Below are 24,619 nucleotides of genomic sequence, written 5' to 3' on the forward strand. Positions count from 1 at the left end.
TACAAAAGGGTTTCTGGATCACATGATGTACTCTGAGAACATGCTTTAAGCACTATATTATACAACTTAATATATCCGTTTTTCATTACATTACAGCACAAATGGTTGAGCTTTCGTGATAAAGTTGTAAACCCTGACCCCTCACCCTCCAGGTGGCATTACATGCAAATATATGACAGAGTTTTGCATTGGGTACTTATATACACAATATAGACAGATATATATTTCTACAAATTGGTCTTCTTATCAATACAAATACGTACGGTTTTGCAACAATTAAAAAAATACACAAATAAAATAAAGGAATTCATGATATCTATGATATTAAAGGTCCCATGTCATGGCCATTTCTACTGATCATAATTCCATTGTTGAGGTCTAGCATAGATTTAAATTGTTACATTTTCCAAACACACATTGGTTTCTCATACAGCATCTCTGTATAGTCTGTGTATTCACTCTCTGTCCTAAACGGCTTGTTGGAGCTCCTGCCCCCCCCCTCCCTGTGAGCCCAGTGTGCTCTGATTGGTCGGGACGTTGCGAGGCTCGCTGCTCAGCGAGCTGGCTTACTGGTGTGGTTTCCGGGTCGGCGATACAGCGGGACAGCGCGAAACTCATCCTGAACACACACAAACACTCACAGCTGAAGTAAAAACAATAAGTGTGGCTTGATATTGAGTAAAAGGTTTATAACGCTGCGAGAATGGGTCTGCGGAGAGCATTTCTCCGCCATCCCAACTCATCTATTACCAACCAGGGAGCTCTATGCAAGTCAATGGAACTCCCTGTTAGTTGAACATGTACCCTAAAGGTCCTGGTGTGTGAGGAGCTCCACAGATGCATACAAACCTTCATAACACACAAGGGGACGGGTAATAACCGGAAAAGCATGACATGGGACCTTTAGGAAACAGATAAATAAATAAGCAGATACATTTTACCCTCACACAAATGAACCAAATGTACCATAAAGGGACCTATCATGCTCCTGTTCATCAACTGTGAAATGCTGACATGCATTTTTCCACCACTTAGAGATGTCCCGCCCCTTCGACTATCACCAATCTGTTGGAGCACTAGCCAATAGAAGCACGGATGTTACATAGTGGATTCAATAAACAAAGGCGTAGACAAAGGAGTCCAATGTAGGCGTTTCAGGAAGGGGGGCGGGGTGTGTTTAAAGGCCATTTAGTACTTCTGGACACAATTAAATCCTGCAAATACTTTACCATCTCAGAAACTGGATTCCTTCATGTTTTGACAGCATTATACAGTCAGACAAAAGAAGATCTAAGAGCCGTTTCCATTGTGGAGTCGGCTCTCTTCCTCCTCCCTGTGCAGAGGGAGATATTTGCTGGCAGAGAGACAGTGCAGATGGGAAAAGCCCAGATGGCATCCAGGCAGATATTCTCCAGCGCTGGAGCTCCTTCAGGCCTCAGTGAAAAAAAGAAAGGTATTATGGAATCACCAGATACCTGCATCGTAATCCTGAGAGGATGAGACTGACCCCCTGGGATAACATGTTCAAACTCATCTGCAAGGCTTTAGGCTGTTGACCTCTAGTATGCAGCCTGTGGCAGTTGATGCTACCATTTATTACTTTTAGCTTTCCCATTTATCTTACTCGTTATTTTTCTATTAGTAAATGATATTATTAACTTATTAAGCTGTGCCCTCTCTTAACCTTCTTGTCCGGATTCAAGATTTAAGGCTTTATTGTCATGTGCACAGTAGCGACAGTGTACCTGAAGCTGCTGACTCTCCACCGTAGTCCCATTGATGGCGATGAGAGAGATGTTGTATGTATGTTGCTGCTGTGGTGCGTCCATGCCACAGTTGGCTGCCTTGTTTACATCAGGGACAGCTGATCACTCTTGCATGGTGGTGGAACAACGGCTATCCATACTGAAACCTGGAGGACACAGAGGATGCGGGGTAAACTGTGGAGACAATTCGTGGAGTAAAGTATACAAGCCATGTCTTGCCCCTCTCATCCTGGGCAATGTGAGATCACTGGCTAATAAAATGGAAGAAGTCCGACTGAATTTCTGTAGTGTTAGTAGAGTGTATCCTTCATCATGTCTTCACTATGAGTCTTGGGACATTCTGCCTAAGAGGCTATTTCCAAGTGGCTACAAGGACTTTTATTGTACATTATCTAATATGGAGTCACAACACCTTGTTTCCCCCTGGGATTAAGAAAGCATTTAGATTTGATCTTCCAGAGAGAGTAAAGAGACGGATCTGAGCAATATATTCCTTATTCTGCGCCCACTGTGACCGAGATAGGCTTAAGGCATCAAAAAGGTTATATTATTAAATTAGATCTTCAGACTACTGGCTGTCCCACGGGCTCGTTTCAAAGCTAAAGGTGACCGTGCCTTTCAAGCGGTGCTCCAACACTGTCGAACTCTGTAGAAGCTTTAAAAGAACAACTGAAGACCCATCTTTTTACATTGGCTTTAGTTTCTACCTGAGATGTGTGTTCTGTTCTTATGGTTGTTCCTTTCTGGACTCCACATGCTCTGTGTTTTGTTTTCATGCTAACCTTAATGTCTGCCTCATGTTGTTATTGTGTTCATGTTTCTGTGGTCTTCATTTTAACATGTGTTATTTCTTGTGAAGCACTTTGTGAATGTTATTTCTGTGAAGGGTGCTATACTAAATGAACATATTATTTTTTTTAAAAGTACTTACTCAACCCCCTTTCCACCCTCACCTGTGCACCACCGAAGCAGAATCACCAGGTTTAAAGGCCCTGACACACCTACCCGATGTTGGGAGTCAGAGGCCATCAGAGGCAGTCGGGCATTCCCGCACCGTCGTTGCTTTACGGCACATTTCCACACCTCGAAAACACCGATATGTTGGTGTGTAGCAGCCTTAGCAGAGCTAAAGGAAGATTTGAGGTGATCTTGAGCTCTTGATGTCAGAGAACCACAGTCTGAGACTTTTCAAGCTGTGATGCAATGACTCAGGTTTCTCTGCAGTGGTGAAGAAGACACAGGGAGCCAATTTGGAGGGAAGCTTACTCTGGGATGTCCTCTTCGTAGCGAGCAGAATCCCATAGAAACCAAAGCTCCCTGCAGAGCGCCTGCTGCTAGCACGTGCATATTTCATGAAATCAGGGGCTGATAAGTGAACGGGTGCAAAGTAACGTTGCATTCAACAAAACCATCTCAGATATAAAGACCCATCCTTTTGTTTATACATACAGGTAGAAGTCTTACGGCCCGTCCACACTACAGCTTCAAAAAAAGCTTGCAGCTGGGCGTGTCTGAAGCTCGACCAACAACCAATCACATTAATCTCCCGCCCCTGACACACAAGCAGCGGTTTGATTGGCTAGAGCTCGTACTGGCATATGATTTGATTGGCTGACGCTTCCACCGAAAGCTTCAGAAGCTTCAAAAGTTGAACATTGCTCAACGTTTGCAGCCTGAAACGCCAGGAAAGCTCCGCATAATCTGCATATTCTGATACACACATGTATCACAATTGTGCTTTTAAAACATCAGAGTCTATAGCGCACTGATGAAGGGGTTTGTAGCAGACCGCATTTCAAAACTGCGCAGATGTCTTCACTTACACATTTTGTCTTTGAATTGCTGTTTTTAACGGGAGGAAGTAAAGTACAGTCAAGCACGATGGAGTTATTACAATTCTGGAATGATTTCAATTCAATCAGTGTGCTGGCTTGTTGAATAAATGCGTGACATGAGTTGCAGACCAACTGTATTCAGACAGTAATGTGGAATTAAAGTATGAAGAGAATATTTAGGGCGCATTTCTTCCCATCATCGACTCACTGTGAGAATATCTTCCCTTCTCTGGATGACCGTGATGTCTCCAGCATGTTGCAATTAGCTTCTGGCTCCAGATCAACTGCAAAGTCTTATTTCCTGCAGAGCATTAAACACTGAGGTTGCATACGATTGTTTCATAATCATATTTGGGTCATTGGGTTTGGCGAGTGTTTCTGGATTATTTAACCACAAGTATACAACCAGGCCAACTCCACACAGCCATTAGACAGGTGTTCAAGAAGCTTTGTTTTTCACATTCTTCACAAAACTTCTACCATCTCCTTTGGCTGACAAAACAAGGAGAGACGACCCTTCTCATTCACCCTCTGATCCAACATCAGCATCATCCACCAACACTTGTGATGGTCTATGTGCTGTTTGTGTACATGCAGTACTTGATAACATTCATTCCAGCAGAGGAAGTTGGTTGACAAAGTTTGATAACCAACACCTTAAAGAGGCCCTACAATGCTTTTGGGGGGTTTTCCCTTTCCTATGGGTGTGTTATATAGGTTTGTGTGCATGTAAATGGGCTGCAAACACCTCTATTGGACTCCCTTGTTTATTTCCAGAACATAGTGACATCACTTTGTACACTCTGGCTTTTATTGGCTAGCGCTCCAACATATTGTACGTGATAGGCTAAGGGGCGAGACATCTCAAAGCGGTGGACCAATCACAACAGAGCCGGCCAGCTGACCAATCAGAGCAGACTGGGCTCTGGTTTCAGACAGAGGGTGAAAAGAGGTGCTGCAGCACAGACAGTATGAGAACAATAAAGAGCTTTTTGAACATTAGAGCATGGAGACATGTAGAGACACTACATACTGATATACACCTGAACATCAGCAGGAGAGCACTCTTTAAAGTAGAGACACTACATACTGATATACACCTGAACATAAGCAGGAGAGGACTCTTTAAAGTAGAGACACTACATACTGATATACACCTGAACATAAGCAGGAGAGGACTCTTTAAAGTAGAGACACTACATACTGATATACACCTAAACATCAGCAGGAGAGGACTCTTTAAAGTAGAAACACTACATACTGATATACACCTGAACATCAGCAGGAGAGGACTCTTTAAAGTAGAGACACTACATACTGATATACACCTGAACATCAGCAGGAGAGGACTCTTTAAAGTAGAAACACTACATACTGATATACACCTGAACATCAGCAGGAGAGGACTCTTTAAAGTAGAAACACTACATACTGATATACACCTGAACATCAGCAGGAGAGGACTCTTTAAAGTAGAGACACTACATACTGATATACACCTGAACATCAGCAGCAGAGGACTCTTTAAAGTAGAGACACTACATACTGATATACACCTGAACATCATCAGGAGAGGACTCTTTAAAGTAGAGACACTACATACTGATATACTCCTGAACATCAACAGGAGAGGACTCTTTAAAGTAGAGACACTACATACTGATATACACCTAAACATCAGCAGGAGAGGACTCTTTAAAGTAGAGACACTACATACTGATATACACCTGAACATCAACAGGAGAGGACTCTTTAAAGTAGAAACACTACATACTGATATACACCTGAACATCAGCAGGAGAGGACTCTTTAAAGTAGAGACACTACATACTGATATACTCCTGAACATCAACAGGAGAGGACTCTTTAAAGTAGAAACACTACATACTGATATACACCTGAACATCAGCAGGAGAGGACTCTTTAAAGTAGAGACACTACATACTGATATACACCTAAACATCAGCAGGAGAGGACTCTTTAAAGTAGAGACACTACATACTGATATACTCCTGAACATCAACAGGAGAGGACTCTTTAAAGTAGAGACACTACATACTGATATACACCTAAACATCAGCAGGAGAGGACTCTTTAAAGTAGAGACACTACATACTGATATACACCTGAACATCAACAGGAGAGGACTCTTTAAAGTAGAAACACTACATACTGATATACACCTGAACATCAGCAGGAGAGGACTCTTTAAAGTAGAGACACTACATACTGATATACTCCTGAACATCAACAGGAGAGGACTCTTTAAAGTAGAAACACTACATACTGATATACACCTGAACATCAGCAGGAGAGGACTCTTTAAAGTAGAGACACTACATACTGATATACACCTGAACATCAGCAGGAGAGGACTCTTTAAAGTAGAGACACTACATACTGATATACACCTGAACATCAGCAGGAGAGGACTCTTTAAAGTAGAGACACTACATACTGATATACTCCTGAACATCAACAGGAGAGGACTCTTTAAAGTAGAAACACTACATACTGATATACACCTGAACATCAGCAGGAGAGGACTCTTTAAAGTAGAGACACTACATACTGATATACACCTGAACATCAGCAGGAGAGGACTCTTTAAAGTAGAGACACTACATACTGATATACACCTGAACATCAGCAGCAGAGGACTCTTTAAAGTAGAGACACTACATACTGATATACACCTGAACATCATCAGGAGAGGACTCTTTAAAGTAGAGACACTACATACTGATATACACCTGAACATCATCAGGAGAGGACTCTTTAAAGTAGAGACACTACATACTGATATACACCTGAACATCAGCAGGAGAGGACTCTTTAAAGTAGAGACACTACATACTGATATACACCTGAACATCAGCAGGAGAGGACTCTTTAAAGTAGAGACACTACATACTGATATACACCTGAACATCAGCAGGAGAGGACTCTTTAAAGTAGAGACACTACATACTGATATACACCTGAACATCAGCAGGAGAGGACTCTTTAAAGTAGAGACACTACATACTGACATACACCTGAACATCAGCAGGAGAGGACTCTTTAAAGAAGAGACACTACATACTGATATACACCTGAACATCAGCAGGAGAGGACTCTTTAAAGAAGAGACACTACATACTGATATACACCTGAACATCAGCAGGAGAGGACTCTTTAAAGAAGAGACACTACATACTGATATACACCTGAACATCAGCAGGAGAGGACTCTTTAAAGTAGAGACACTACATACTGATATACACCTGAACATCAGCAGGAGAGGACTCTTTAAAGTAGAGACACTACATACTGATATACACCTGAACATCAGCAGGAGAGGACTCTTTAAAGAAGAGACACTACATACTGATATACACCTGAACATCAGCAGGAGAGGACTCTTTAAAGCAGAGAGATTACATACTGATATACACCTGAACATCAGCAGGAGAGGACTCTTTAAAGAAGAGACACTACATACTGATATACACCTGAACATCAGCAGGAGAGGACTCTTTAAAGTAGAGACACTACATACTGATATACACCTGAACATCAGCAGGAGAGGACTCTTTAAAGTAGAGACACTACATACTGATATACACCTGAACATCAGCAGGAGAGGACTCTTTAAAGTAGAGACACTACATACTGATATACACCTGAACATCAGCAGGAGAGGACTCTTTAAAGAAGAGACACTACATACTGATATACAGTACACCTGAAAATGATCAGAATATGACCTCTTTAAGTAGATTTTGCTTATATAACATGATCTTACTCTCCTTAAGCTTCAGCTTTTTTGCAGAAGAGAGTGATAGTCAGTCATTTTAGCTACATTTGAAAGTTTCTAAAGTGTGTTCCATTTCCCTGTGGACTGATATGAAACCCATTCTGGGCAATCTTCAGTCTGTGTCTTTCACATTTTAGGAACAGAATTGAAATACTCTTTTGCAGCCAATGTCCCACGACATACTGTAATTGCCAAGAGGAACTAAAAGCTGGCCTGTCTTCAATCAACCATACGAGGGACAGCAGTGTGTTTCTCTCTCAAACACTGGTCTCAACACATCTGGCAGATCTCCCGTGGATCACACAGGGATTCTACAAATCTCACCCATGCGTTGTTGAAGTCCCACACAGAGTTTCATAGCCTGATCGTGTTACGAGTGCAAAATCAGAGTTTGTTCACCACACCATGGCAACCCCCTCTCTAATCTACTGTACGTTGCATGTTTGTATTCGATTGTACTTGTTTAAAATGAAATGTGTCTTTAGGTTGACATACTAAATCTGACAGATGATAAATAGCCTCTTACATTTACAGAGGTAAGGCAAGTGCTTTACACAAAGGAAAGACATTAAGAGCATTAAACACATTAGAAACATTAAAAAGCAAAGATATTAAAACATGAATAATATAGGTACATGAATAAAAGTTACAGTGCAGTGTAAGATGTGAATAGTTCAATTAAAAGTAGCGGCAAAAAGAAAGTCTTCAGCCTGGAGATGTTGATTAATGTGCACTGTCCCTGTTAAATACATGAATACATATATAACATAATCTCCCTCTCCTACACCGCCGTCTGTGAGAAACTCTGACGAAACTGCAGTGAACTTCTGTCACCGACGAATCCATTTTCATATGTGAGGAAGTGTGACCCGGGCAGATTGAAAAACAAGTGTAAGCAAGCTGTGACAGGTCTTCACTCTGAATGTAAGTCCTCTCTATTGTTTCATCTCTATTAGTGAGCCGGCCCACTCCTCTGAAAGTGGTCTTATCTGTGATCATGTGACCAACCAAAACTCCACCCCAGGCCCAGGCTTTGGGAGTAATGGATTACATGTAACAGGATGACGTAATCATACAAAAAGGTAACTTCATAATCCTGATTACAGTTACATTTCAAACAATTGGGGATTAGCAGGATAACAGTGTACAAATCTAAAAAGGTCATGTAGTGTTTGTTGTAAAGGATCAGCTGTTATCTCTTCTCTGTGAGCTGTTCTGTTCTGTAGGAAAATACTTTAAGAGTGAATCTATACGTGTACTGCCTGAATCTGCTTCATGGTTTCCACTTTCTTTGCTTCATTTGTTCTGTTTCTAATTCAGCAGGTGAACCTATATGTTCATAACATAGTGTGTGTGAGCTTAACTGTGTGTGTTAAACTAAATCGGAGCATTTTCTGTCAGCTCAGATTTCATTTCTGCTTTTTTAAACTGTAGTATAGCTCATGTTGGTGTATGGGCTGAATATGCTTCATGAAAGGCAGCTTTTCCTGTCAATAAAATCATTTCTGATCCTAAATATCTTAGTTTCTTCTTTTCTAAGGTTACATTATTCTATTGTCTTACCTAATGAGAAACAAACAAACATCTTATTGATATACATGTTCTCTTGCATTTGATATTGAGGTGATGCAAAAGTGAAAAGTAATCAGGTTACATTGCTTTTTTATATTTTGATACTCAGAATAGGTTAGTGATTTCTACAGTTAACCAGTAATTGTAACGGAATACATTTTAAAAGTAATCCTGCACATCTGTGTGTCTGCTCTTCATTACACATCAGAATCAGGAGCAGGTTTATTACCAGCTAGGTGGACACGTATGAGGAATCTGACTTGGTGTCGTGGTGCGTACATAAAAGTAAACCAACATTTTAAAACACAGATAGAGAACTATTTTAAGAACACTATAATAACATTATGATGGGATTTCCTCCAGCGGTGCTCCCACCAACATTTGCCTGATAACGTCTCTGTATCTCCGGACACACACAGAGAGAGAGAGAAAGTCTGGAGAGGTTAGTAGAAGTTGTCGGAGGAGGGGGTTTGAGTTGTATTTTAGTGGGTGTGTCTGCCCGGGGCTCCAGTCGCTCTCTGACCGTCTGAAGACTCACTCTGAGCGGATAGCAGAGCACCGACAGCCCGCAGGTCTCCAGTAACTCAACCTGGTTTCTACGAACTCCTTGGACTTTCTAACAGCTTTGTATCGAGGATTTGGAGCATGCAGTTTAATCCCCGGATGTTGTGGTAGCACCGTAGAGTCCTTCGATACAGAGGTTAGCTTTAAAGTTTTTTGAAGGAGTTCAACTTCACTTTTCGCTGCAATTGGGGCCAGTGTTTGAGTTTGGTGAGTTCTTTCAGGTGAGAAACGATGACAAATTCTACAAAATCTATGCAGTCTGCTCAGTGGTGCAATGTTATGAAGTAGATTTACTCAAGCCTGAGTACATTTTGACGTACTTTAACCAAGTATTTGTTTTTTACTAGATGTCAGAAGCTATAGTACTTTTATATCTAATATCGGCTAGCTATCCCTTTTCTCTACACCACTACATGTAAATGGCAGCTTTAGTTACTTTACAGAGTCAGATTATTAGTAAATACAAATTATAATCAAATAATAAATCAACATATAATTATAGATTAAGATCTCCAGCAGCAGTAAATACAGTTATTAAAACGACCCTTACCAGCTGTGATGAACACATTCATGCATCTATAATGATTTAGTAATGCATATCAAGTATCATTTTGGTACTTAAAGTATATGTTGATCCCATTACTTTTGAACTAAGCTGTTGAATGCAGGACTTTGACTTGTAACAGAGTATTTTTACAGTATACAATCTCAGTAGTTCTTCCACCTCCTAGTCTGTTTGGTCCAAAATAGGGCTCGAAAGTCTCTCATGTAGCTAACTGCATACAGATACAAATTATTCAACCCTTCTTCTATTTCTCTGCTTGTCATTGTTTGTTAGATATGCTTGGCTTTGACACTATAACATATTAAAAACAGCCTTCTGATGGTGTGGGAAAAACAATAAAGAAACACCTTCATTATAGAGCACGGAAAAAGGCTGTAATAGTTTAACACACTGGTTTACACTACAGTTTGCTGGTTGGAGATGTACTGCCTGGTGACCAACAAAGCCATTATTTTCTGTCCATTAAAGTTCTTTAAATGTATATTTTTTCACACCAAAATACAAAAAACTAGTTACAATTTCACTTTGTCACAACCAGTGGTAGAATTTACTTTTACTCAAGTACTTAAGCACAAGTTTGAGGTACTTGTACTTCACCTGAGTATTTTTATTTTATGCTACTTTATTTCCACTTCATTTTGGGAGCCACAATTGTACATTTAAACATTAACATTGATGTATATGTTACGATATCCAGCAGTGAATAAAGTCATTAATATTAGGTCCGCCTTCACCAGCTGTGACGAACACATTAATTCATCAATAATCATAAAACAGTAATTCAATACGAATCTGAAATGGGACTTAATGCATAACGAGAAGTTTTACTTTTGATGCTTTAAGTATTTTTTGAGACAATACTTGTGTCCTTTTTCTTAAGAAAGATTTGCATGAAAGACTTGACCTTATAACAGAGTATTTTTACATTTGTGTATAGCCATTTTACTTAACTATAACATCTGAGTACTATTATAAGCTGTAGTCACAACATCCTCTACGGTGGTTGGCTTTTCACATGTTGGGATCATTCTGTATGAAGCATTGCCAGGGTGATGTGGATTAAATGCTTTCTGACAGGACCTATGTGACGGATCAGTGTTAAATTCAGCACTTCATAGATACATCATGAATATCTCTCCAGGATTAGAGCAGTTTGAGTTTGATGTGGGGGGGTTTGTTTACTTTTAAAGATGGCCAGCCAGCAAGCATCCACTACCATGGGAACATATGCAGATTGTCTTACAGAAGAGCTGGCTAAAAACATGTTGGCAAAGACAGTAATGTGTAGCTTCTTGGAAAGCTCAGAAAGGAAACTCACAAATGTTTAGCATAAGAATGATGTGTTACAAAACAGAATTAACATAAGAGATAATTGCAATACTTTGAGTCTGATCAACTTTTCAAACTCATTTCAAAACAAGAAGACTGCGTTCTTTGTTTTCTACTTCACACATTTCTTGAGAGAATGTACTTTCCATTAAGTGTTATCATTTCCCCACAGACTCCAAACTGCACTCTCTAAGTTCAGCAGTTACAATTTAGGGTTTCATTGCCACCAAGATTGTCGAGGAAATTGTGCCTGTAGAGATAATCAGGTACGCGGTAGACTTGTGAGATTAACTATCGAGCCAGATGTTGGTCTGCTTTCATTTTGTGAAAGAAGCCTGTGTCTACCTGTCTCTCTTTCTCTTTTTCTTGCAGAGTAAAGATGGTTCACAGAATGCTCCAGAATCCTTGAAGATAAACCCTTGAATGAAACCGGATCTGCTTTTATTACTGTACCCACCTGGTGCCATGGCTGCTCTAAAAGCTGAAGTACTTCTTCTCAGGTTTACAATCCTCTTTCTTTGCTTGAGTGTGTGCTTGTGTCAGCGAGACTGCACCGGTGTGGACTGTCCTCAGCTGGACAACTGTATCGAAGAAGTGCTGGACACTGGCAGCTGTTGCGCTTCATGTTTGCAGAAAGGATGCATGTGTGAGGGTTACCAATACTATGATTGCCTCCACGCTGGCTTCAAGAACGGCAAGGTGGCAGAGGGAGAGTCTTACTTTGTTGACTACGGCAGTACAGAGTGCCTCTGCCCGACAGGAGGAGGAAGAATCAGCTGTGACTTCATCAGCTGTCCTGATTTGCCGCCAAACTGCATCGATGTCTCGGAGCCTGTGGACGGTTGCATGCAGTGCGAACGAGTTGGTTGTATCTACGACGGGCAAAAGTACGACGCCGGGCACTCCTTAAACACTGACCCTTGCCAGGTGTGCCACTGTCCCCCAGAGGGAGGGAAGATGATGTGTTACCCAGTGCCAGAATGTGACCAGAACAAGGTCCATAACCCCATGTTAGCCGAACCAACAGACGAGGACAAACACAAGAGTCACGCCGAAAGGTTTGACCAACAAGGGCGAACGGATCAATTCTCAACACCACATCAACTTCCTCCCAACCTTCCCCTCTTCAAAACACTGCCTTCGGAGGGAATATTGCCCTTGATGAAGGAGGAGTCAGAAGATTATGATTACAATCCTACAGACTTTCCAGAGCCTTACCCTCAATCTCTAGCCTTGCCCACCCAGTCCTCTTCCTCCAACAAGCTCATATCTGTATCTCGAGGCTCTGACAGAACCACCGCCCTTAAGAGCTTTGATAGACAAACCAAGCTGGAGCTGAGAGAGCGACACAAAGTTCATGAACATCCTGCAGACAGAGAGGAAGTGACGGAAAGTCCAATAGGAGAACAGCAGAGGACTATTAAGCCACAAACAAAAATGGACACCACTTTTTGGCAGCCTTCACAGAGTCTAACAAGTGCTCAAAGTGTTTCAGTCAGTGACAGCACAACGAAGAAAGATCTGGAGAATCCTCTGCATGCGTTTGAGAGTTCAGATAGTGTCACATTTCCACTCATTCGGGAATTAGGGAGTGAAAAACACCCTCTTTTGAGTCCAGAGAGTGCAGTTCATCAGCAGATAAGCTCTGAGACTCAGACTTATAACCAAAGTGCATCAGAGGGTGTGACCACTATCGGTTCAAAGAATCAAATCAATGTTAGTCATACAGTGAGAGGTACAGACAGTCAAACCAATCAAGAAAATGTTCCACTTTATATGCAGAGCAGCCCAGAAAGCCCAAATGTTGAAAAAGACTTACAGGGGACCATAGCAACGGACATCGAGGAAGGAATGGATGAAGAGGAAGAAAAACTAGAAACATCTTTTAGTGTCACTGGGCCTGAAGGATTGGATGTTACCTACAATATAAATCCAACACCACAGGAGGTAATCCAGGAGGAGACAGAGGGCAGAGATCCAACCAGTAGAAAGGAAAAGATCACAACAAAGCCCACCACCAACTCCCCCACGACGCCTGACTTCCTGACAACCCCTGTGACCCAAGAAATGAGCAATACCCAGGCAGCAATAAGGGTCAATCTGCAGCAGAGTGAGCCCAGCAGAAAGCCATTTGAGAGGCTGGTTAACCTTCACAGTGATGACCAGGAAGAGGAGGTGGAGGAAGAGGAGAGAAATTACCGTCCTCTGCTCGTCCAAACTGATGGAGGTAAGTCAAAGCTTTGATTGATGGTGATTTATATTCTACATAATCTGTTCACACACATTGTCGATTTCAGTGTGGAGTCTGAAACAGATTTAGAAAACTATCACAATATATCAACTTCATTTTATGAGTAAGAGAAGTTGGCATGTCAAAACAGATGAGGGTGCGTTGAAGAATGATGGACACATATTCCACGGAAATACCTCAATATGACATATCTTTTGCTTTTGGCCTAAAAATATTGAATTACAACATTATGGGTGTCTATCAGTGCAATAATACAGGAGCAGACTTTTGTGTTCAATATCGTGCCTAAGGACACTTTGACATGTTGACTAAAAAGGGTCAGAGTTAAAACACCAACCCTCTGGTTTGTATACAATAGGGGTGTAACGGTATACGTATTCGTACCGAAATTATTCGGCATGGGCCCTTCGGTTCAGTACACGTGTGAACAAGTTCAGACCGAGCCAAAGCTATTACAAACTACTTATGTTGCCATGTTAGCAAAGCGCTACCTGGCTGTATCTGCTACCTCTGTCCCTAGAGAGGGTGTTCTCCACAGCAGGAGACATTGTTAGTGCCAGCAGATCTGCCCTTTCGGCTAGAAATGTGGACAAGTCCATTTTCTTAAAGAAAACATGAAAATACAATGACAAGCAAGTCCTAATGTCAAACTGGCTGCTTAGGTTCTAGTACAGTTCAAATACAGATGATTTCAGTTCATCGAAATGCTGCACCTTAATGTTTATTTGATTATATTTTGTATTTATTTGAGTGAATACATTATTCACAGTTCACTATACAAAAATGAACCACCCCTATGATTAATTGCGGAAAAGTTTACTGGAAACCTGGATGTTACCTTGGTTGGCCTCCTCGCTCTACAGCTGTCGGACTGAGCACTGAAGCTCATTCAGATAAAGTGTGGGAGCAAAAATGATGTCAAGCAAATATATAGTAGCACAAACAGATAATAAAACCCAAACGTTGGGCTGGGGCTTTCCCCAGCACTCTGCCAGAAAAGTGTGGACACAGGCCCTAACTCACTGGAATTGAGCTTGGCAGAAACACACCAGACAATCTGGCAGTACCAAGTGAAAGGGAGGTGGTGTTTGTGCTGTGAGGCTAATGAGGGAATGAGCAGCAGGTGAGGAGAGGGGCTGAAACCAGGTGAGCTGATTGTAAGGATCTGAGAGGAAATCATAGCCAAAACCAGACGGCCAACTTAAAGTGCGTTGAACAGCAGAGAAAATCCTTTAAATTACATTTCTTGACTCGACTTGACGTTCCTAAATGGAACAAAGATGTTTGCGGCTTGCTGTAAGGCGGCACTTGTTATTGGTTTTGCTTCAGTTTCATTCAGTTATGTGGATTTCCCAGGTTCTGTTTTGGTCTTAGTTGGACTATACTTTCTGTCAACTACTTCCATTATGAATTGCTCCAGTGCCAAGCGGCTTATCTTTCCATTATAAGTGGGGGGAAGCCACAACGCCTTACACCAGGGGTGTCAAACTCAAGGCCCGGGGGCCACATTCGGCCCGCGACTTCATTTTATGTGGCCCCACAAGAGCTTGCAAAGAATATAATATGTTTATTATATGGTTACATGCTACAGAAGCACGTTGCCCATAAACTACATGTCCCACAATGCATCTCAAATATGACTTTTTTTTCTCAGAATCTGACTTTTTTTCTTCAAAATATGCATTTTTTCATAGAATTCCTTTTTCTCAGAATTAGATTTTTATTTCAAAATGTCACTTCTATTTCTTTTTTCTCCATAATTTGGCTTTTCTTTTTAAATCATTTTGGGACATACGCACTGAAAAGACTTGCAATTATTTGCCCTAGACTTCTGCTTTCAGACGTAGTTAATTATGAAGTTATTACCCTATCCGATGATAATCCAATGCAGAGGCAATGATGTAATATAATACATTATTTTATATATATGATATATTTATATATGTATTTTTATACAGTCTTAAAGTTACAACCGGCCCTTTGAGTGCAACCATAATGCTGATGTAGCCCGCGATGAAATTGAGTTTGACCCCCCTGCCTTACACTCATGAGTAATTGTTGAACTACAAATGGTTATAGATCTGTGTCCCTCTTCCCCCTCTTGGATTGTAGCATCCGTCTGTGTTACTATATATGTGTTTGAAGTTATTTTTACACTATGTTCACCCACCAGAAGATGCTTGCTCTCACACTTTGACAGATTGAGCTTCACCGCTCAGTCTGACAGCTGTAGAGCGAGTGTGACGATCTGCGTACATATGAAATCTGAGATAAAAGTCACACAAACCGACAGGCTTTAGGTTTTTGTTATGATAGTTTCCATCTGACAGACACGGCAAAAAACAAGCTTCTCCTCCAATGTCTACAGTGATGTCACCTGTCTGAAAAGTTGAAATATTTTCAAATGGAAACACTGGGAGCGGTCGTACAAAAAAAAGGCTCTAAGCTTCAGACGTCATGCACTCTGTTTTCATTGGAATATATAAAAAAAGACTCAGAAAAAGCTAATATGTGGACACAGGCCCTAAAACAGTTCTCTAATAATGGCAAATACTTGTGTGGAATGCTCCAGCACTTAATCAATCTGAACTCTATTGCTCAGAGAATTATTTCTGCACTTTAGTACCCTGAATCTGAATCTTACGTAAATCATTGAAACGTCTTAATGTTTAACAGTCGCAGAACAATCCTCCCTTTGTCCGTCCTGCTGTAAGTATAACTCCAGGCCATATGTCATGAGTGTATAGAAGCAGTGGAGGTCCCCAGGTATAAAACAGGAGCATAAATAGTGATCTCAGGGTCTGTCTGGAGCAACGAGTCAAACTCTCATGTGGTGAAAACACTCTCAAAGCAGTCTTATAGCCGTCAGCACCATCGCTCACTCCTCAGTCACTGTTTTACTGCGCGTTGCCTCAAAACTCCCGAGGAGACGGATACGGGAGCTGGAGAATCTGGATTTGGTTATAAATTATCTCTCTGGCCTCCAGCCTTTCGATGGTTTCATTTCAGGAGGATTTTTAAAAACCTTCATTTGGAATATTTGAAACTATATATTTGTCAGTATAACGATGTCTGAGCTGTTCAATTAAACTCTACGGACGTACTGTCAGAGATGGCAAAAGTACATACGTATTTTAGTCAAGTAGAAGTACAGATACTCATGTTTAAAAATACTCTGGTAAAAGTAGAAGTACTGACTAAACTTCTTTACTCAAGTAAAAGTAAAGAAGTATGGGCTTCGAAATGTACTTAAAGGTGGGGTAGGTAAGTTTGAGAAACCGGCTCGAGATACACTTTTTGTTATATTCCATGGAATGCTCTTAACATCCCGATAGCAATGAATATCTTAAATGCTTTGACAAAAAATCCATAAAAGAATATCATCTGTGGAAGCCGTGGCGCTGTAAAAAGCACGACCAATCATCTGAGCCGGCTAAAGTAACTGGATGGCCTACCTGCCTGTCAGCCTTCCATCTGTGCACAAACTTATCTTGTGCCCTCATTGGTCATGTGCGCATTCGTGTGTGTTGGAGGAGGGGCTCTGTAAGGAAGTGGCAGATTTTTTCCGGCTGTGTATTTTCAAAATCTAGCGCACTCGAGCTGGTTTCTCCAAAATTACCTACCCCACCTTTAAGTAAAAAGTACCCATAACTTTGTGTCCTTGGGCAAAACACTTCACCCTAATTTGCTGTATGTGTGTGTCTACAGAAGGTCCAGTTGTGATAGACACGGTTCGCCACTGGGGTCATAAGATTCTAGGTAATATGGTCTTGCCAAAAAACAGCAAGGGCGTTATTTAGCATCAAGCTAACATAGCATGGTTTCCTTCGCTTTTTGTAGTTTCAGGTGATTTCAGAATATTGACTCTTCAATATATCTGATCTCCAAGCTTAAAACGCAACAAGCTTTATTAACATCTTCATCTGTTTGTTGGAGAGGACTTATTTTGTGTTGCTGTGCAGTACTTCACCTCTCCCCTGCCTGAATATTGCATAAATGGCGCTCAGCCAGTCAGATGTTCTGAACAGTCTGTCAGGGTGATAGAGTGTGATTTATTTGTCAGGTAGCTGCTTCGCACTCTCCGTCTCTGGACTCAGTCACTCCTGGAGAGCTTTTCAAAGGTTCCTGACTCAGTTAATCAGGCATGATGACACCAGCTGTCTGAGCCGTGAACATCTCCATCTGCTCCGGACGCTTTGAAAAGACGTTTGTGAATCATTCAAACTTCACTGATTTTATTCAATTCAATTGGACAGTTGATTGCATTTATTTGAAAAGAAATAAGCAGGCATGTCATTTTCTATCAGCACTTAGATGGCGACTTGAGATAAGCTAGTCTCTAGATCAGTGATTCTCAAATGGGGGTACGCGGACCCCTAGGGGTACGTTGGGGTACTGCAGGGGGTACGTGAGATAAAAATAAATAAAAAGGTTAATAAAAAAAATAGCATTCATGATTACAAAAATAATCTTAGTACAAAAAGTTAAATAGAAAACACCATTTTATATAAAATATTCCTATAACCACTAAGGGGGTCCTCATATAAACATGTCAAATGTGTGTATTGTATTTTATAGTTTTTCATAATATATCATTGGTTTGTTAAACACATATTACTTCAATTGAAAAACTCCTTGGAAAACTCTGTTTTAATTTGTTTTTGTCATGTTATCCTTAGTTTGTTGTAATTCATGCATGAAGGAGTTTATACATCCCTCACTGATGGAACATCACTATATTTTTTTAATCATAAATCTCCGGGGTCGGTTAGGGGGTACTTGGCTGAGAAAATGTTTCAAAGGGGGTACACTACTGAAAACATTTGAGAAGCACTGCCCTAGATGACTGTTTAGAAAATGAGCACCCGACACAAAGCACTTAATGCTTTCATGCTATCATGCTAAAAGACTTAAGCCAAATTAAATGCATGTGTCCCAGGCCACAAGTCTGTAACAGCTGATGATCCATTACGTCGTTATAGACATGTCGATTGACAAGATATTTACAGTCAACAGTCGAGAAGTCGCCAATTAAAATGTCATTTTATCAGTCGAATCATAAAAACGTTTGTTCAAGTCATTGTGCACAGCATAGGATAAAAGCCGGCTTTAAACTATGAAAACAAAATGATGAACTAAGAGAAATAACTTCAGGTACAGCGCTAGTTGCTGTCAGTGAAATAAAAGTGAGTAAACGACCCAACTCTAGAGCTGTTAACGCTGCTCTATACTGTAATGTGTTCCAAAACACTACACGATGCGATACGATAACATACGTGACAATAAGATTCAATACGATACTATACGAACACATTTTATTCAGTCAGATCAGGTCCTACATATGTTGCATCTTAAATCACAGCAGCTCCAATTGCAACATCAACAAGTGCAAATATTAAGACGAGAAACAAGAACTGAATCGATCACTGAAGACAATATGATCAAGACCCTTTATCGTACAGATATATTCATCGTGGTCTTCTCAGGATAGAAGATGGTCTATCATTATCATTTTGCCTGCTGTTAAAAGACCTTAAATCTAAGCTAGTAGAGTCACTGGTAAATCCAGTCAACAGCCAACATATTGTTTAAGGTCACCTGCTATAGAGCTAACAAACAATATGTATAACACAACTGAGAAAACAGCTGTATAATTATCCGTAGTAGTAAACATGTTTTTTCCTTCAATGGATGCAATATTCTTCCAAATCCACTTTGTTGGATCCAGATTCAAGGCCACAGACGATCCCCTGAGAAAAACTGCAATCAAAATGCCAGTCACAATCCCAGACCCTGACAGAAAGCACGGTCATGATATACGATTTACAACATTGGGACTGCTCATGCCTGTATATGACGCTACACGACAAAGAGACAGAAATAGTGTTCACATAATTATCTCTGAATAATCTCTGTGTCAAGGTGCTATGCACGTGTTCAGTGAATGTAAGACAATCGTTTCCATCTGTGTAATCACAATGCTTCCTCTGGGATATCAAATATTAAACGCTGAGTTTCTACGACACGGCTTTCTGTCTGGATTGGTGACGGATATGATTTAACTGCTCAAAGGAATTACTGCACAAATGCTTCAAACTGAGCGATGTATTTTATGACATGAAATTAAACGCTGATGTTTGCTGAAGTGGCTGCAACTGGATTTACTGGACATTTATCGCACATCACATCCCTCACAGTTGTGTAATGTTGAAGCACATTTCTCATACTTTAAAGAGGACATATTCTGCTTATTTTCAGGCTCATATCAGGATGTAGTGTCTCTACTTTAAAGAGTCCTCTCCTGCTGATGTTCAGGTGTATATCAGTATGTAGTGTCTCTACTTTAAAGAGTCCTCTCCTGCTGATGTTCAGGTGTATATCAGTATGTAGTGTCTCTACTTTAAAGAGTCCTCTCCTGCTGATGTTCAGGTGTATATCAGTATGTAGTATCTCTACTTTAAAGAGTCCTCTCCTGCTGATGTTCAGGTGTATATCAGTATGTAGTGTCTCTACTTTAAAGAGTCCTCTCTTGCTGATGTTCAGGTGTATATCAGTATGTAGTGTCTCTACTTTAAAGAGTCCTCTCCTGCTGATGTTCAGGTGTATATCAGTATGTAGTGTCTCTACTTTAAAGAGTCCTCTCCTGCTGATGTTCAGGTGTATATCAGTATGTAGTGTCTCTACTTTAAAGAGTCCTCTCCTGCTGATGTTCAGGTGTATATCAGTATGTAGTGTCTCTACTTTAAAGAGTCCTCTCCTGCTGATGTCCAGGTGTATATCAGTATGTAGTGTCTCTACTTTAAAGAGTCCTCTCCTGCTGGTGTTCAGGTGTATATCAGGATGTAGTGTCTCTACTTTAAAGAGTCCTCTCCTGCTGATGTTCAGGTGTATATCAGTATGTAGTGTCTCTACTTTAAAGAGTCCTCTCCTGCTGATGTTCAGGTGTATATCAGTATGTAGTGTCTCTACTTTAAAGAGTCCTCTCCTGCTGGTGTTCAGGTGTATATCAGGATGTAGTGTCTCTACTTTAAAGAGTCCTCTCCTGCTGATGTTCAGGTGTATCTCAGTATGTAGTGTCTCTACTTTAAAGAGTCCTCTCCTGCTGATGTTCAGGTGTATATCAGTATGTAGTGTCTCTACTTTAAAGAGTCCTCTCCTGCTGATGTTCAGGTGTATATCAGTATGTAGTGTCTCTACTTTAAAGAGTCCTCTCCAGCTGATGTTCAGGTGTATATCAGTATGTAGTGTCTCTACTTTAAAGAGTCCTCTCCTGCAGATGTTCAGGTGTATATCAGTGTGTAGTGTCTCTACTTTAAAGAGTCCTCTCCTGCTGATGTTCAGGTGTATATCAGTGTGTAGTATCTCTACTTTAAAGAGTCCTCTCTTGCTGATGTTCAGGTGTATATCAGTATGTAGTGTCTCTACTTTAAAGAGTCCTCTCCTGCTGATGTTCAGGTGTATATCAGTGTGTAGTGTCTCTACTTTAAATAGTCCTCTCCTGCTGATGTTCAGGTATATATCAGTATGTAGTGTCTCTACTTTAAAGAGTCCTCTCCTGCTGATGTTCAGGTGTATATCAGTATGTAGTGTCTCTACTTTAAAGAGTCCTCTCCTGCTGATGTTCAGGTGTATATCAGTATGTAGTGTCTCTACTTTAAAGAGTCCTCTCCTGCTGATGTTCAGGTGTATATCAGTATGTAGTGTCTCTACTTTAAAGAGTCCTCTCCTGCTGATGTCCAGGTGTATATCAGTATGTAGTGTCTCTACTTTAAAGAGTCCTCTCCTGCTGATGTTCAGGTGTATATCGGTATGTAGTGTCTCTACTTTAAAGAGTCCTCTCCTGCTGATGTTCAGGTGTATATCAGTATGTAGTGTCTCTACTTTAAAGAGTCCAAGTCCAAAAAAAGCACCTAGCAACAAATCCAGTGGCTTTTTGACCTTAACTCCTCTACTTTCAAGACAGTTGCCAATATATGCTCTCGGAATGAAGAGGGCATTTGAGCAGATTTCAAATATTTGTCCTACGACAAAATATGTCAGTAAATGCTCCACTCGTGAATATCCGAAGTTTCTGTGTGTCGTACAAACAGCGGTTGCTAACAAATGAATAAATCAACTACTAAACGTCATCACACCGAACATAAGCTGCCTTTATCTTAGCGGAGGCGATATGACCGTGAAGTAGTTTGTTTATAGCCTAATGTTCACTTTTACTTCTGTTGATTGCAGTTGCATATTTTTCACAACGAGTGGCTTATGTTCTAGGAAAGGAGAGGGTTAGTAATAGAGTGTTCAGTCGACCAATCATCAGTCAGAGAGAGATTGTTCTCCATCGTCTCTGTTGCTGTTTGTTTTTCGGATCAGCTCCAATGTTACCAAGACAAAATCATCCTGTTTTAAACCTCCTGACCAGCACTGCCCCCAAATCTGTCAAAGTCAACTTTATTGTCAATCTTTCAGTTTGTGTACAGACAGAGAGATCGAAATAATGTTTCCCACAATCCAGAATACAAATATATATAAGGGAGGCATGTGGCACAGTGGATAGAGCCTTGGTTCAAACCCCACTGCAGTCAGCATGTCGTTGTGTCCCTGAGACTCTTCACCCCAAATTGCTCCTGTGGGGATTGTCCACAGTATTGAGTATGTGAGTCGTTTTGGATAAAAGCGTCTAACGAATAACATGTAATGTAATATATACAAATATCTATATACACAATCAACAGACACATTTATACATATCTGTGCTCTCATACCAGTTTCCATCACATCAAGGTCACCTTTAAAACTTGCAGATTAGGTTTTCAAAGATACTTCTAAAGTGACGGGTGTTGGATGGTGTTAAAGACTTTTCAGCAGCTGTCACAAATCATCCGTCTCTCCTCACAGTGTTGCCAACAGTATTGACTTGACCGAGGAAGGGTGACAGTAACTCAAAGGCAAACGGACCCAAAAAGACACAATCCTAGTTATTTACGATGTCAGTGAAAGCGTCGTCTGATTATTAACTTCAAGATAGACGACCCTCTGTCTGCGCCGGCTCCAATCTCACTGTTTAGCTCAAGATCGTCAAGTTACCTGAAGGGTTTTTGTTGTTGTTTGAAAGCAGCGCTACATTTCATAGATTGGAGAGTTCTGTTATTGTTTTGAGGAGTCATTATGAACCACTAAAGCAGGGGTGTCCAAACTACGGCCCGGGGGCCAAATGCGGCCCGTGGTCCATTTTTTATTTGCCCTCAACAAATTCAAAAAATATAATGGAATGCGGCCCACACGCCCACAGTATTTATGTGTTAATAATCACTTTTCAGATCAATTCAGTCAACTAAATGAATCCCTATGGAAAGCTGTTCTTAAAGCATCTTCAAGTATAAAGAATAATGTATCTTCATTTGATCTATTTTGCTATCTTAAAAGTTAACCTAAGAGGAGATATACCTCACCTCTAGTGAGGGGCCCATCTCTTTGTATGTTTTTCTGTATGTGGCCCTCAGTGGAAAAGGTTTGGACACCCCTGCACTAAAGCTTTGACAGTTCATGCTTCCTGCTGTCCATGTCACTCCCTCACCTGTGTATTTTCGCTCCCTGTTAATCACCTGCCTGGTCTCAATGAGCCTCAGCTGTCCATAATGATCACTCCTCACCTGTGTATTTAGTCTGTGCTGTTTCCTTGGTCAGTGCCAGTTGGTCTTGTCTGTATAGCAGAAAGTGCTCCATGTTTCTCTTCTGACGTAAGCTAATTAATAATTCCTTACATTTATTATAGCGCTTTATCAATGACTCAAAGCGCTTTACATATACACACATTACACATATATCATACATGCAATGGTCAGATACTGTGGACAATACCCACAGGAGCAAGTTCAGGTGAAGTGTCTTGCCCAAGGACACACCGGCTTTACAGACGCAGCAGCGGCGGGTTTCTCCCCTTGATCTGATGATCATTGCACAGCGCACTGCGCCACACCGTCCATCTTCACGCCTTGAGGCGCTTTTACAAGTACACATTGATATCATACATGTACTGTGGACATTACCCACAGGAGCAAATCCGGGTGAAGTGTCTTGCCCAAGGACACAACGGCCTGACGCAGTGGCAGCAGGAGCGGGTTTCGAACTGGAGTTCCCCTAGCGCCCCCCTTGATCTGATGATCGGATGCACAGACCACTGCGCCACCCGTCCCTTTATTTTAATTCTTTTTTTATTTATCCTTTATTTATCCAGGAATGTCCCATTGAGATACAAGATCTCTTCTTCCAGGGAGTCCTGACCTAAAGCTATTGTTCTAGCTGCTTAGCATTTGTACCAACCTAGTTGGTTGTTTTTCGTTACTTCAAGTCAGTACATTTTTTTGATCATTGCCTGTTTTATTTGTACCTTTTGGATTAAACGCTTAACTAAAGACCTTATTGCCTGGTTGTGCTCTTGAGTCCTATTTTTTTGCTTGTGCCCGTACTTGTGCGTGATAGTCCATGGATAATACTTCTGTTCTCAGGGTCCTCTGCACACTTAAAGCCCATTTCAGAAGAGGCTACTGTATGACCGAAATCACCAAAACAATACAGCATTTCCTGCAGCTTAGAATATAGACTGCACAAATGACAACCTACAAATATAGACCAAGGAAATATCACATTGCAGTATGCTGGTGTTGCCTAACGTTTGTGTAAATGTTGAAACTGTCCAGAAAGTAATAATAACTCCTCTTAACTCGGACGAATCCCATTTGTACCATTGTTTCTTACCGTCTAAGCATAATGTAAGACACAAAAGAACATGTATGATATATCTTTTCATTTCTATCGCCTGCATTTTCCCTGCTCTGGATAAAAAATCAGAGTCATGTTTTTTTATTGCTATTGTTATTCCCAACAAGGGAGAGAGTGACTTTTAAGATGTCAGCGTTAAAAGCCACTGGCATAGACATCGTGAAT

General features: G+C 40.9%; 1 protein-coding gene across 1 annotated transcript; it reads left to right on the top strand.

Annotated features, from left to right (window-relative positions):
* Positions 1-8,444: 8,444 nt before the first annotated feature.
* Positions 8,445-24,227, top strand: LOC117543335. Its single transcript, XM_034211529.1, has 4 exons — positions 8,445-8,482; positions 11,803-13,657; positions 23,728-23,775; positions 24,181-24,227. Exons 2-4 carry the CDS (start codon positions 11,854-11,856, stop codon positions 24,225-24,227), a joined length of 1,899 nt encoding a protein of 632 aa, XP_034067420.1. The 5' UTR covers positions 8,445-8,482; positions 11,803-11,853.
* The last annotated feature ends 392 nt before the right edge of the window (positions 24,228-24,619 follow it).

This window comes from Gymnodraco acuticeps, unplaced genomic scaffold (assembly GCF_902827175.1).
Source record: "Gymnodraco acuticeps unplaced genomic scaffold, fGymAcu1.1, whole genome shotgun sequence".
Classification (NCBI taxonomy): Eukaryota; Metazoa; Chordata; class Actinopteri; order Perciformes; family Bathydraconidae; genus Gymnodraco; species Gymnodraco acuticeps.

Bases quoted from the DNA above. Each gene is read 5' to 3' on its own strand.
- LOC117543335 (XM_034211529.1), top strand. From the start codon at position 11,854: ATGAAACCGGATCTGCTTTTATTACTGTACCCACCTGGTGCCATGGCT. The intron at 13,658-23,727 runs GTAAGTCAAAGC...CATTACCCACAG, and splicing joins GCTCGTCCAAACTGATGGAG to GAGCAAATCCGGGTGAAGTG. The intron at 23,776-24,180 runs CAGTGGCAGCAG...TTCTGTTCTCAG, and splicing joins AAGGACACAACGGCCTGACG to GGTCCTCTGCACACTTAAAG.